Genomic DNA, 13,994 nt, shown 5'->3' with positions numbered 1-13,994 from the left:
ACTTACCGTCTGATATTGAATTTCAATACACATGCAATTTTACTGCTCATTAATCACAATATCAATGTTACTTTGAGTATTTTGACGAACATTAAGTTGTCAGAAAGTAGCCAGATACGACTAAAATACTCTTAAAATGTGACAATAATGTCCATACACCACATGACTAATTCTAGTCTGGTACTTAATATGTTAAAGCGCGCTGCACGTAAAAGTTGCATTTTTTGTAATGCTGAGTTTGTATGCCCGCGTTCACTCACGCAGAAATCCGCCGCGGTGCATTTTCATACAAAATCTGGTACCAGTCGAAAGTCCCACCTGCGTGTATAGGTTTAGTCTTTGGCACACTCCGGACACTCAATACAAAAATATCATTCTTACCGTGTGCCGCCTAACGTGCAAGTGCGACCGAGACATAGTTCTCTAGCTCTCTCCTAACTCCTTAGCGGCTTAAAGAATAAAGTAAGACTCATAATACTAGGTGAGGTCGGCGCCCGATACCAATTTATACGGAGTTACCGTTCTATACGTAGTATTAACCTTTATTATACAGGGTGTTAGTGACGTAACGAACACTGAGGGGGATGATTCAGACCATGATTCTGAGTTGATATAGAAAGAAAGAAAAAAGTATTTATTATAATAAAGTGTAATTTTCCGTCGCAAAAATATGGAACTGAAAATAATTAAAAAAGACACTAAATTTTTTATAAATTTTCCGACAAGACATTCCTGTATGTATTTTGGTAAAAAATACCAAAGGTAACTCGCTGGGTTTACGATTTCGAAGTATTGATTCTATATTAAATAACAATTCTAACTAGCTTATTGTTGTTATAGAAAAATGGCGACTTCGAGAAATACATTGAGGAGCTGAAGCCCGTGGCGAAGACCTACCAGGACAAGATCATGACAGTTGCCATCGACACTGATGAGGATGACCACCAGAGGTAATTTGTTACTCTTCTATAATAATAATACAACACTATATTGCACACAAACTTTTACTAAGGTGGGCAAGAGCGGCCTTATCGATAAAAGCGATCGCTTCCAGACACCCTTCGGCAGAAGATATAGTACACTTGTTTGTTGTTGCCCTTCTTATATATTTCAGATTTGTATAAAAAGGCTTCATAAAAGTGGCGATAAAAATATGGGGGGGAGATGGATGTATAACCCATAAATATGGCCTCTCTACAGTCGAGCTCTATGCCCCAGAAGATCTTTAAAGAAAGTGGTCGTTGATATTCCTAAGTCGGCCATTCCATCATCATAATAAATCTGTGACAAACGATGTAACCAGAGACGTGTGACACATTCGCAGAACATAATAATGCAAACAAGGCAGACATACGAGATTCTCTGATGTAAAGATCTGATGACCAACTACATTAATGGTGTGAGGCTTATTGAGCCAAAGACCTTGACACGGCTCATGTAATAACATTTCATGAGAAAATTCTACTTGATATTAACTCAGAATCATGAACAGAACCATCTCCATCACTATTCATTACGATGTCACTTACACCCTGTATATTTAGCAATCAAAAATTAAATATAGACAAAAGAAAATTAAAATAAAAAAATACCTAGTAAAATAGAAAAAATATTGGGAATTCTTTTTTTCGGTTAATTTTCTTTGTGAGATTTCCTAAGCACGGGTGAGTGCTATAAAAACAAAAGTCCTTTATATGAGACAAAATGAATGATGGTATAATTTCCTCCATCCAGAATCCTGGAGTTCTTCGGCATGAAGAAGGAGGAGGTGCCGTCAGCTCGTCTCATCGCCCTCGAGCAGGACATGGCCAAGTACAAGCCCACAAGCAACGAGCTTTCCGCCAACGCTATCGAGGTAAGTGCCCAGATAATGAAAAATGTGCCCAGTTAAATAATAAGATTGGGGGTCTAAAAGGCTATTTGATATTTCTTGACATTGCGATATGTGATCTAACCTTTACTGGTTTTCCCTTCGCGGGTTGGATGGTAAGACAGGCAGTCGCTTCTGTAAAAAACCGGACCTGTCAAATCTTCAGGTTAGGTAAGCGGGCCATCTATTTATTTTTTTATTTGTTTAAATTTAAGCCACCAGGCTTGTTGGGGGGGGGGGGAGAGCACGGTCTACTTGTACTAGCGAGCTAGCCTGTGGATACGGGACTCAACCAGGATAAGACGGAACTTGCTGTCCTTGTCTTTCATTTATCCAGATCGACGACTTGTATTGCGTCCGATAGATGTTGGAATCGTTGAAATATGTTTAAAATCAGTCCATCATCATCATCTCCCAAGCTTTATGCCATTTTTACACAGGGTCTGCTTACCTAATCTGAAGATTTGACAAAAATGTTTTTTTTTTATTATTCGATTTCTAAAATCATTTACAGTAAGTAATCAAATGTCAAAATGAGCATGATTATAATGAAATATTTAGGCATATTCCTACCCGTTATTAAAAACTGAAATATTAGGTGACATTTCCTGTAGTCGGTTGTATGGAGGTGGATTGCAATTAAGCGATTTTTACGAGTGCTTGTTCTGATTCATGTACTGTTTAATTGATTGTAAACTGACTAACATTATTGTTAGCTTTGCCTGTAGCTTATTGGCATTTGCATTGACTGTAAAGTTTTTTAATTAATTATTTGAATAATTGCTTTGTAACTGTACTGAAAACGTAACATAACGTAACGTAAACGTAACGTGTGAGAATTTAGATTAATTTGGAGCGCTTTTCTCGCTTGGGAAGTTTAAGCTACGATCCTATTGAAGGTAGGATTCCTACCAAGCGTGTGATGTTACTGGGTGGTTTTATGTTCTTAGAACCACGTGAACTAAGGAGTTTTTAAATAATTAAACGGGCCCGTTAATTTGCTGCAAAATCATCACACAACTCCCTGTTGAAGTATATACGTAGAATGCCTATTTCTGAAAATGATAAGTTTGAAAAATATTGTCACATAAAACCTCCCGCTGTTTTACTGCTTCAACGTAATTGACATGTCATGTCTAAACGCAGCACGAACAACACGACACGACTTGACGTTAAATAGCTGATAGAAATGTCAATGGTGTTATTAAATAAAATCGCTGTTATACGCGCAGATAAAATATGTAAATGTGATAATGTTCTTAGATTATTTCTCCCGCTTATCATTCAGAGCATGAGTGTTTTATAAGCACTATTCAATCATGTACACGAGATCCTCCGACGCCAAAATGCTGATAGAATAATAGTTTCCGTACTGGGGCTTCTGAATATTTTTTTAATCAAAACAAAATCAATAATTTATTCGCGAAGGATTCATGGTTTTGACAAACAGTAGGTGTTTGTAGGTTCTATGTTCTAAAATTTAACGCGATGTCGGTGTACTAGTAACAGTGTAACGTGTTAAACATGAGTAAAGCACGCATAGATAAGGATACGCAAGCTACGCCAAGCGGTATCAGGAAGGACACGGAGGACGCACAAGCCACGCAAAGCGGCATCAGATTGAATAGCCGGGAAAGTTCACGGAACACTCGAAGATCAAAGGCTAGCGTGGTATGTGCAGTTTTCTTTGGCAAGAAAAACCGTTTCTGAATTACCGATGGCCCACATTAAAAGCAGCAACGAAATGTGTCTACCATTGACGATTACCATAGTACCGTATCTCTCAAAGCGACAATGTATTTCAAAAGCCTGGGTTCAAAATACACACATACTCAACATGTTCAGGAGGAGGGTGGTTCAGGTTTATTTTTGGTGTCAGACTCTTCTGATCATGCGGTCGTTTGCCAACCGCAAATGAGAATAGTATTTTGAAATTTTAGGATGAACGACTGCGCCTTTGACTGAATACATTATTTGTTTAATAACTCCATTTGTTGTAAAGCGGAAAGGTATGGCGTGGCTACACTACAACGCAAGAGTGTGGCTCTTATGTTTAGGAAAAGATAATATTTGAAATTGGATTAGAAGGTTACCTCTACCATAATACTAATGTTGTAAATGTCCTTGACAGGAGTTCGTACAATCGTTCTTCGATGGCAAGCTGAAGCAGCACCTGCTGAGTGAGGAGCTCCCCGCCGACTGGGCCGCGCAGCCCGTCAAGACGCTTGTCGCGACCAACTTCGACGATGTGGTCTTCGATACCACCAAGAAGGTGCTCGTCGAGTTCTACGCGCCTTGGTGAGTTCTTTTCTTTATCTTTTTTTAACCGACTTCAAAAAAGAAGAAGGTTATTAACTTGACCCATATGTATGTAATATTGTTGGAATAGAGTATTTGACTGGATCAAAGATAAATTATAAAATGCTAATAAAATGAATGACGTGAATCTTACAAGGGAAGGCAGACCGACACATATGGCTGAACTAAACAAAAAACTAATCAATCATTCAATAATTCTTTATTGCACAAAACATATACACAGAACATATACATACGAATGAAAATAAGCATAATAGGCGGCCTTATTGCTATAAATGGGTGGACAGACAGATATTCTGAGAAGGTGCTTTTAATTAGAGACTTCATATTAGAAATATTGACCTAAAAAGTGTATGCTTGTCTGGAAAATCGGATCTTATGATTATGACGATCTGGCTTATAAACAAACAACTATTTGTCATACTCGCGTGTAATGGTGACATTGTGTTAGTGGCACGCAATTGTAAGGCCATTGTTGTAGCTACGTGTAACCAACCGAGATATTGGGAAATGACGCTCGTGGTAACAATGGGGATCATCAAACAAGCGCTTTAGAAGAATCACTATGTATACATTTTTTTTTCTTTTAGGTATACCTAGAATTTATTAAATAATTTGTCACTTAAAATTAAAATTACGCATAATTAAAACATATCAAATTATTACACAAACACTGCAAGTCAGTCTAAAATACCGCCCCCTCTCGCACCTGGTTCAAAGGTGCCCCACTGGCCGCGTTACCGCGCACTATTGCCAAGGAAACCTGTTGAACCAGGGACGAGCCGGCGCGGGGGTCACAACCGCGGTCCCTCAAGCGCCTCCCCAACACACGAATAAAATCCTTGGCCGCCGAGCACCACACACCCGAAGTCTCGACGACAAAAGGGACAACATTAAATTGGAAAAGAAAAGATGACATTAAACAATAAAAATGTAGGTACTTTTATTTGTACAAGTGAAAAACGAGTACAAGTTGAAGAAACAAGAGTTATGATTATTGTATTAAATAATGATGCAATCTATCGTAATTTATTACTCAGCGAGGTACATTAAGCACAGGGTGTTAGTGACATAGTAACGAAAACTTTGAGGCATGATTCAGACCATGATTCTGAGTTGATATCAAGTGCAATTTTCCGTCGCAAATGTAAGGAACTGAAAATAATTTAAAAAGCACTAAAATTTTCATGAATTTTCTGACATGAAATTCCATTTGATATCAACTCAGAATCATGGTCTGAATCATCCCCCTCAGTATTTGTTTCGGTGTCACTAACACTCATACATACTTGTATGGCTACCTGTTCGTACTTGTACGGGGTCATAGAATAAGAAATAATACTACGTATAGAACGGCAACTCTCCGCTCCCCACTAGCGTTTGAGCTAGGCTTACCTCCTATCGACTCAATAGGGTCGATAAATTTTTGAAATATCATCATAGGCACCCTCAGGCCTGTTGTCTAAAACTTTGTATCGTGTTAGATCCGTCAGCGCTCCCTATTTGTCCGGCCAAGTAGTTAATGCAATTTGCGGCAAAGCTGCAACAAGTCACGTTAAGGTGATTCGTTTTCCATACAAAAGTTGATGCAGTGCTACAGGAAAACGGATAGAGGAATATTGTTGTAAAACCGATAAATAGTAATATTTTGGTGTATTATTTTCGCAAACTAACAAAAATTTAGGGTCCGAATACGAGAAGTACCATATTTCAGACCCTCAATTTTGATCAATTCTACATTTGTAGTGGTGCAGATTACAGTGTATTTGCTGAGCGTGTAGAGGTGTCAATGTTAGTTTGTGTGCGTGATAGTTTTTTTTTTTTTTTTTTCTAAAGGCTTTGACTACTTGACAAGTGTAATAGAATGTCAGTGACAATTTATAAAGAGATTTTGTATGAAGAGAATAAATATAAATAAAAAACTAAAAATACTACAATCTGAGAAAAGGAATATTGGAAAAATATTTTTGTAATAACGTATCTTATTTAAACATTTTTAAATAATGGGTAAATACCGTGTTTTAAAAGAGGACATATATTATAATAAAAAAATCAATACATAAAATGAAATGGCTGTATGGGCATAGTTCCCTTTGCCTTACCCTTCGGGGAAAACCAAATCAAAAAAGAAGTTGTTGCATTTGCCGGCCTAAATAGTAGTCATTTATAATTAATTGTTTTTCCATCCAACATACAGATTTATTTATATTCTCTTTGCCGCGGACTTTTTGGTGGGACCGGGAACGGGAAGGTTGCTTTCTTCATTGAATAATCTAAATAATCAATACGAAGTGGTGTTTTGTGGTTAATGATCACATTAGTCGGAAAACATTCCCGATAGTATTATTAAATCGGAATCTTCAATAAACAAAGTGTACCTATCTATTTTCGCTTTGCGCCAACAAGCCGCTTACTTCGTTTGGGGTTCGGAGTAGGAGTCTGCTCCGAGGGTGGGGGCTTAGGTTTCATCATTTCATTAATCATCATCAAGAAAAAAAAAAAAAAAAAAAAAAAAAAAAAAAAAAAAAAAAAAAAAAAAAAAAAAAAACACAAGACATGGCTGTATGTTCATAGTTCCCTTTGCCTTGCCCTTTGGGAAAAAAAATAAGATAAATTTTGAAATTCTTATGTATAATAAACAAACATCACAGTTAAAAAAGCGCGGGAAACTTCCGAAATTGGCGGTCGTGTTTTTTAGTGAAAATTTAATTTAATTGATTTCGTGTGGGTTCAGTGGAGTATTTCTGTATTATTTTATCTGTTAATTCATATTTATATATATTCTTCTAAAATACTTGCTGCTGTGTAGTGGTAAGTGAGTTTTTCTTTTTACTATGGGGGTTGATCCCCCCGACGACCCCGGTGGCGGCCGGGATCGTCATCGTGTCCCTCATGTAGGGATGGAAGTTATTGTTGACGATACTTCGTCAATGGATACGGAGGACGGGTGCTCCTCTCAAGTCAGAAAACGTGTAAGACCCTTGAGAAAGATTTGCAAACATTGCAACAAAAAGCGCAAAAGTAAAAATAGTAAAAACGTTTCGGGTGTAGACAAGTGCAATTGCAATTCTGACGAAGACAATTCTCTTTTATCAACAATACCTGATCCTCCACCTCCACCACCAACAGTCACAGTAACTAATCAGCAAACCCAGCAGCAACAGCAAGTTGGTAGGAAATATGTTTCTTCCGACCTAGCACCCTATGTGGTGCACATTCAAAAGGAGCAGTCTACTCCTGACGATCCTGTTTCACTGCATCCCATTCAGTTTGGCAGCGTTCTAAAGAAAAATATGATTAAAAACATAGTGAACGGTAGCTTGAAACGGATCGGCAGAAATAGACTATCCATGGCCTTTTCCACATATTCTGATGCTAACGCTTTTATTGAAAATCCTTGCCTTGCCAGCCATAGTTTGAGAGCTTTCATTCCAACCTTTATTATCACACGGATGGGTGTTGTCAGGGGTGTCCCTGCTGACTGGCCTGAGGATGAGATTTTGGATAATGTGAGTGTCCCCATTGGATGTGGGAAAGTTCTTAAAGCTAGGAGAATTAAAAGTAAAAAAATTATAAATGGGTCTCCAGAATTTACTAACACTGAAACAGTTGTTTTAACTTTCGATGGACAAGTACTACCAAAACGTGTGTTTATGTGCTATACTCCATTGACTGTCGACTTGTACATTTATCCAACCATTCAATGTTACAGCTGCTGCCGTTTTGGTCATACAAAGGCTCAATGCCGCTCCAAGCCTCGCTGTTATAAATGTGGGCAAGGTCACACTGCCGAATCTTGTTCAGTAGAACAAGAGGATGGATCATGCTGTCTTTGTTCTGGTTATCATTTTGCCACTAGTAAGGCTTGTCCTGAATTTTCCCGACAAAAAAATATCAAAGTGTCAATGGCTCAAAACTGCATCTCATATTTAGAGGCTTCCAAATTACACCCCGTTGTCTCCAAATCTTTTGCTGACGTTCTTAGAACTTCGCAACATAAACAATCTCAAGATGAGGCTGCTAACCCAGCAGCTCGATTGTCCCCATCTTCCAGCTCATATAAAAAAACAGTTTTCCTTAAGCCTCGTGCTCCTCCTACGCCTTCGGCTGGGTATGACCGGGCTGCACATGCATCTCTAATAAAAGATTATGATATACCTCTATCTTCACCAAATGGTTCTGCTCTGAAAAATGATAACTCAGAAAATGATAAATCAAACCAACCCATAGCGAAATTAATTTTGTCTCTTATTGAGCTTTTGTTTAAATCCAGTTTAATTCCCACCAATTCTATACCGTCCCACGTTGCCCAACTAATTGAAAACACTGTGTCTATCAATCCCAATAATGGATCAGGTACTCCTACAGTGGAATTGTAGAAGTGCTGCTGATAAAAAACCTGAAATAATATTTTTAATTAATAAATATAATCCTTCAATAGTCTGTCTCTCAGAGACATGGCTTTTGCCTGAATATTCTTTTAGAATATCAGGTTTTAATATTCTTAGGAAGGACAGAGCTAGTGATGCGCATGGTGGTGTTGCCATCCTTATCAATAGTTCTGTTCCTTACAAACAAATATCTCTTCCTCCTGTAAATAATGGTGTTGAAGCCATTGCTATCTCTGTAAATAATGTGTGTATAGTTTCTGTATATATTGCTCATCCTACTTTAGCTTTGTATAGTGATCTCACTAATATATTTAAATGTATACCAAGCCCTTTTTTAGTACTAGGTGATTTTAATGGCCAGCACCCGGCATGGGGAGGTTCATCTAGACATATTTTTTATGGAGAAGAAATGTTGCGAATTTTAAATTCTCTCAATCTCTGTATTTTAAATGATGGTACTCCTACTCGGCGTACTGGCCCTGACGAGGGCCCTAGTGCTCCAGATCTCTCTATATGCACGCCTAATCTTGCTTCTATTCTTTCGTGGTCAGTTCACCCTTCTACTTGTGGAAGTGACCATCATCCCATAACTATTAAGTTTCCTTCGTTACATCCAATGATAGCTCCGAAACCTACTCCCCGTATGAAATATAGATTACCTAGTGATTGGTCTGCATTTAGTCAGCAAGTTGACAGTAAAGTTTCAAACCTCCCTTCTGTCTGTATGGGTAATGAGATGGCTTGCTCTGAGGCTCTTGTCAAAGTCATGATTGAGGTTGCAGATGCTTTATTCCCAATTAAAGTGGGCGGCTCCAGAAAAATCCCCTGTCCACCTTGGTGGGACAACGAGTGCACAGAGGCTATAAAAAGAAGGAGGGAAGCAGAAAGGGTTTATTCCTGTTTAATGACATCTGTGAACTATGAGCTTTACTGTCAAGTGGCACGGGACACTCGTAAATTTTTGAAAAAGAAGAAGTTTGAGGGATGGAGAAGATTCTGTAATAATATTTGTCCAGATGTTAATGTTTCTGTTGTTTGGCAAAGCGTTAGGAGATTCAGGATGGGTGTTAATCCATCATCTAGAGGCTCTCTATCTTCAGAGCTAGCTGAACAATTCCTAGATAATCTAGCTCCTTCTTCAGTTCCCGAGTTACAAATTCAGTGCTTGCCAACTTCAATTTCTAATAATTTATCAGGATTAAATTCACCTTTTTCCATGTCTGAAATTAAAGGCATTTTAACAAGTTTAATTGACACGTCACCCGGTCAAGACGGTATACTTACCCTATTCCTTTTTCTGTAACAGCAGTGATAAAACTTTAAATTACTTCTTAAATATTATAAATTCTATTATGTTGTCTGGCAACATTCCTCTCTCATGGAGGTCCCAGTTAGTAATACCTATCTTAAAACCAAAGAAACCTCCTTCTGACGCTTCTTCTTACCGACCTGTTGTTTTATCTTCTGTACTGGCCAAATTGGCAGAACATTTAGTCAAAAATAGGCTAGAATGGTATTTAGAAAGCAATAGATTGCTCTCTGAAAGTCAGTTCGGCTTCAGAAAGGGCAGAAGTACTTCTGATAGTTTGAGTCTGTTTATGACTGACATTAGACTGGCATTTTCAAAAAATGAATCCATCCTCTCTGCTTTTTTAGACATTAAAGGTGCCTATGATAATGTTGTTATTTCTATTCTTCATAAGAAATTAAAATCATTAAATGTTCCGGAAATGCTCACTTCATTTATTATTAGAATGCTGTCAGAGAGATCTATAAGTGTTACACTAGATGGGTCCCAGATATCTAGAGTTGTTTGGCAGGGCTTACCTCAAGGCTCAGTGCTGAGCCCTTTACTATATAATGTATATACTTATGATTTAGAGGATTCCTTAAGTAACTCAGTTAATATTTTACAGTATGCAGATGATCTTTTATTGTATTGTTCAGGTAAATCTGTTTCTAATTTATGTAACACACTTACAACATCTCTTGGTATATTGAAGGGTTGGCTGAATGATAATGGCTTAGAATTATCCGTTTCCAAAAGCAATGTAGTGCTTTTTTCTCGTATGAGATCTCCCCCTGAAATTAATGTTTTTTATGATAATATCCCCATGCCTGTAAGTTTACAATGTAAATTTTTAGGAGTTATACTGGATTCCAAACTTACTGGTATCCCACATTGCAATTATATTGAGGCTAAATGTGAACGGAATCTTAATATTATTAAATGCCTCAGAGGTGTATGGTGGGGCGCTCATCCTACTTCTCTGAGAATCATTTATAATGCACTAATCAGGAGTGTGATTGATTATGGATCTTTTTTGCTGGAACCATGTAGTGCTGCTGCTTTAAATAAACTAGATAAAATACAATCGGTAGCTTTAAGGATTGTTCTGGGCGCAATGAAGACTAGCCCTATTAATGCAATGCAAGTCGAGTGTGTTGAACCCCCTTTACAACTGAGGCGGCAGTTTCTTTCAGATAGTTATTTATACCGTTGTTTACAACTAGGTGACCACCCACTTTTAACCAAGCTAAAAATCCTCTCTGAAGAAGTCAACTCCTCAAGTTACTGGACTCATAAATGCACTCCTTGTTTAATTAATAGTTATCAAAAATTACTGTCAATTGATACGCCAATTCATAACTCAATATGTTTCCCTCTTTACACCTCAAACTATGAAGCCCTTGTTTATAAACCTGATGTTCGTTTAAACTTGGGTATAACTAAACAAACTTTTGAGGCATCCAATGTTTTCAATTTCGTTCTAGACACGGAATTTGACAATAGCACTGACAGTTGGCATCATGTTTTTAGTGATGCGTCCAAACGATCCACAGATAATAAAGTAGGTGTTGGCATATATCACTCACAATACGATATAGTTCAAAAGATTAAATTACCTCCTGAGAGTTCTGTTTTTACTGGTGAAGTTTTTGGTCTGTATAAAGCGGTTGAGTATGTACTTTTAGCAAAACTTAGGAAAACTATAATCTTTTCAGACTCAATGAGCGCTCTACAATCTCTATCTAAATTTTTATTTAAAACAAAACTTATTAGTCCATTGATAATAGAAACCAGAAACATGATTGTTCAGTGTGCTGCAAAGGGATTTTCGATTATTTTTGCCTGGATTCCGGGACATAGGGGTATCCGTGGAAACGAACAGGCTGATAGGCTTGCTAATGACGCCATTGATTGTGGAGATATGGCTTACTATAAAATCTACCCTCATGACCTTCTTGCTCTACCCAGAGTGTATCTACGTGATTCGTGGAGGGAAGTGTGGTCTGTCAGTTCTCAAACAAAAGGAAAATATTTCGCATCTATCCAACGTGAAATTCCTGCAAAACCCTGGTTCTCGCGGTTGCTGTTGGGCAAGACGGCATCGTGCATCCTGACTCGTATGAGATTAGGTCACGTTTGTACGTCTGCTCATCTAGCTAAATTTCATATAGTGGACAGTGCTTTATGTGAGTGTGGTGAGGTGGAGGATGTGGATCACATCTTCCTGAATTGTCCTAAATATGATAATGCTCAACTTTTTCAGGGACTTACACATTTACACATTCCTTTTCCTACTTCTATCCAGATCCTTTTATCTTCAAATAATCCTTCAGTCTATCGTTTATTAAGTATGTTTATTAATACTAATGATATTAAAATTTAACTTCCTCTTTTTATTATTATTTTATTATTATTCCTCTCCTGATCCTCACCTTTTCCAAATTCCGTTCCTATCCGGTATATTTTATTATTGAAAAGTTTCCTCGTTTTTAACGACTGCACAGTAACAACATGAAAAGATAATTATTATTGAAGACTAACTCACGATTTATCACTCAAGATTTGTCATTGGCGCATCGCTAGCCGCGGAAGCCAGAAGAAAAAAAAAAAAAAAAAAAAACATCACAGACATCATGACAGATCTAAAACTAAATAAAATCTTTTTTCTATTTTCTATTTGACTTATTTATGAATTTTAATCAAGAAAACGTGATAATAAGTTCGACAGCAACCAGTTCAGGTCCCCGAAACAGCCCATTTCAGGCCGCGTATATATGGAAAATACTACTTCAATACGTCCCAGCCTCGTCTTTTTTTAACGTCCTCGTTATAAAAAGACGTCCTAACCTGAACTAACTAACCTAACAATAAACACCACGCGTAAATATATGTCCAGAAATGCGCTGTGAGTCGTCTGGACTGGGCGCGAAAACAACATAGAATTCGATTAGGTGCTAAGTGTCCCGCATGCTATCACCAGCTGTCACTGACATACGTATGAAGTCCCGCGGATTTTATTGGAACTAAATGACAAGTCATAATAATTATATGCGGATACTGCGACATCAGCGCCGTGCTTGCGGGACGTCCTGAAGCGCTATTACATCTTTCAAACGCGATGCGACAAAGTTTGAACCTACGCAATTTAGGAAAAATCTACCTTATTATTACTGTACTGTGATCGTTATTTGTAAAATCATACAATACATATACACAATTCTTTATACACAATATAATTATTATGACATATTGTGGACTTTTCGGTATACCTACAAAAAAGGAACAATTCAACCATACGTTGTTTTGTTATATCTCAATGGGCTCAGGCAGCGTTTTCGCCGAAAGCTCCAAGTCGGCTATATTTGTAACGATAATTATGTTTGACTTTCATCATCATTTTTGAACCATTTTATACAAAAAAAAATACTTGTATAAATTATAAACCCTAAAGCACGCCCATGAATCACTCTACTCATTGGTGAAAACCGTATGAAAATCCGTTCAGTAGTTTTTTAGTTAGCCGCTTGTTCACTGATGCGATTAATGCCTGTTAGAATTTTACAAAATAAAAAATACGGAAATTACGGAAGGTACTTTAGTGCAAAGTAAATTATTGTATACTTAATTATAATATTATTGGTAAAAGTGATACTTTTTGAAAATTCCGTAACAAATAGACGGGTTCGCCAAATTCAATTGTAAAAAAAAATACAAAAAGTAAAAACAATTAAAACATGCAGTTGGGTTTGAACCGTGAACCTTAAGAATGGCGGCTACTGCTTTACCAAATGCGCCATTTAGAAGTTAGAAGTAGACTTCAAATTATGCATCTCTTTTAATAGCTAACCTAGTTCGCATGTGTGTGTGACAGCTTCGTGTTTGTACACAAATTGAAATGACACCAACTTTTGATGCAATGTTTCAATATGATATCTTCAGTAAATACTTCAAAATTGTAGCTTAACTTAAAGATAATGTATGTAAGATTTCGCCACCTAACATTTCACTGGGTCAGTACTCAACACTAAACGAATAAATGGAAAAAAATACGAAAACTGCAGAAGTAACGCCATCTACTGACGCAGCGTTACCTAGCTGACTGAAACACATCACCTTAAAAAAG

The 13,994-nt window shown here is 37.4% G+C and overlaps 2 protein-coding genes across 2 annotated transcripts in view; one reads left to right on the top strand and one right to left on the bottom strand.

Moving 5' to 3' along the window:
* Positions 1–13,994, bottom strand: part of LOC126372483 (TOM1-like protein 2) — a 73,073-nt gene that overhangs the window by 36,664 nt on the left and 22,415 nt on the right. The gene's annotated exons all lie outside the window — the stretch shown is intronic.
* Positions 1–13,994, top strand: part of LOC126372488 (protein disulfide-isomerase) — a 35,291-nt gene that overhangs the window by 16,321 nt on the left and 4,976 nt on the right. Inside the window, exons 5-7 of the mRNA XM_050018285.1 lie at positions 841–950; positions 1,735–1,855; positions 4,002–4,168. Coding sequence (XP_049874242.1) covers positions 841–950; positions 1,735–1,855; positions 4,002–4,168 — 398 coding nt within the window. The remainder of the gene's footprint in view (positions 1–840; positions 951–1,734; positions 1,856–4,001; positions 4,169–13,994) is intronic.

This window comes from Pectinophora gossypiella, chromosome 14 (assembly GCF_024362695.1).
Source record: "Pectinophora gossypiella chromosome 14, ilPecGoss1.1, whole genome shotgun sequence".
In the NCBI taxonomy this organism is placed as follows: domain Eukaryota; kingdom Metazoa; phylum Arthropoda; class Insecta; order Lepidoptera; family Gelechiidae; genus Pectinophora; species Pectinophora gossypiella.
Note: the sequence above shows the minus strand (reverse complement) of the source record. Positions and strands in the feature narration are given on the sequence as shown.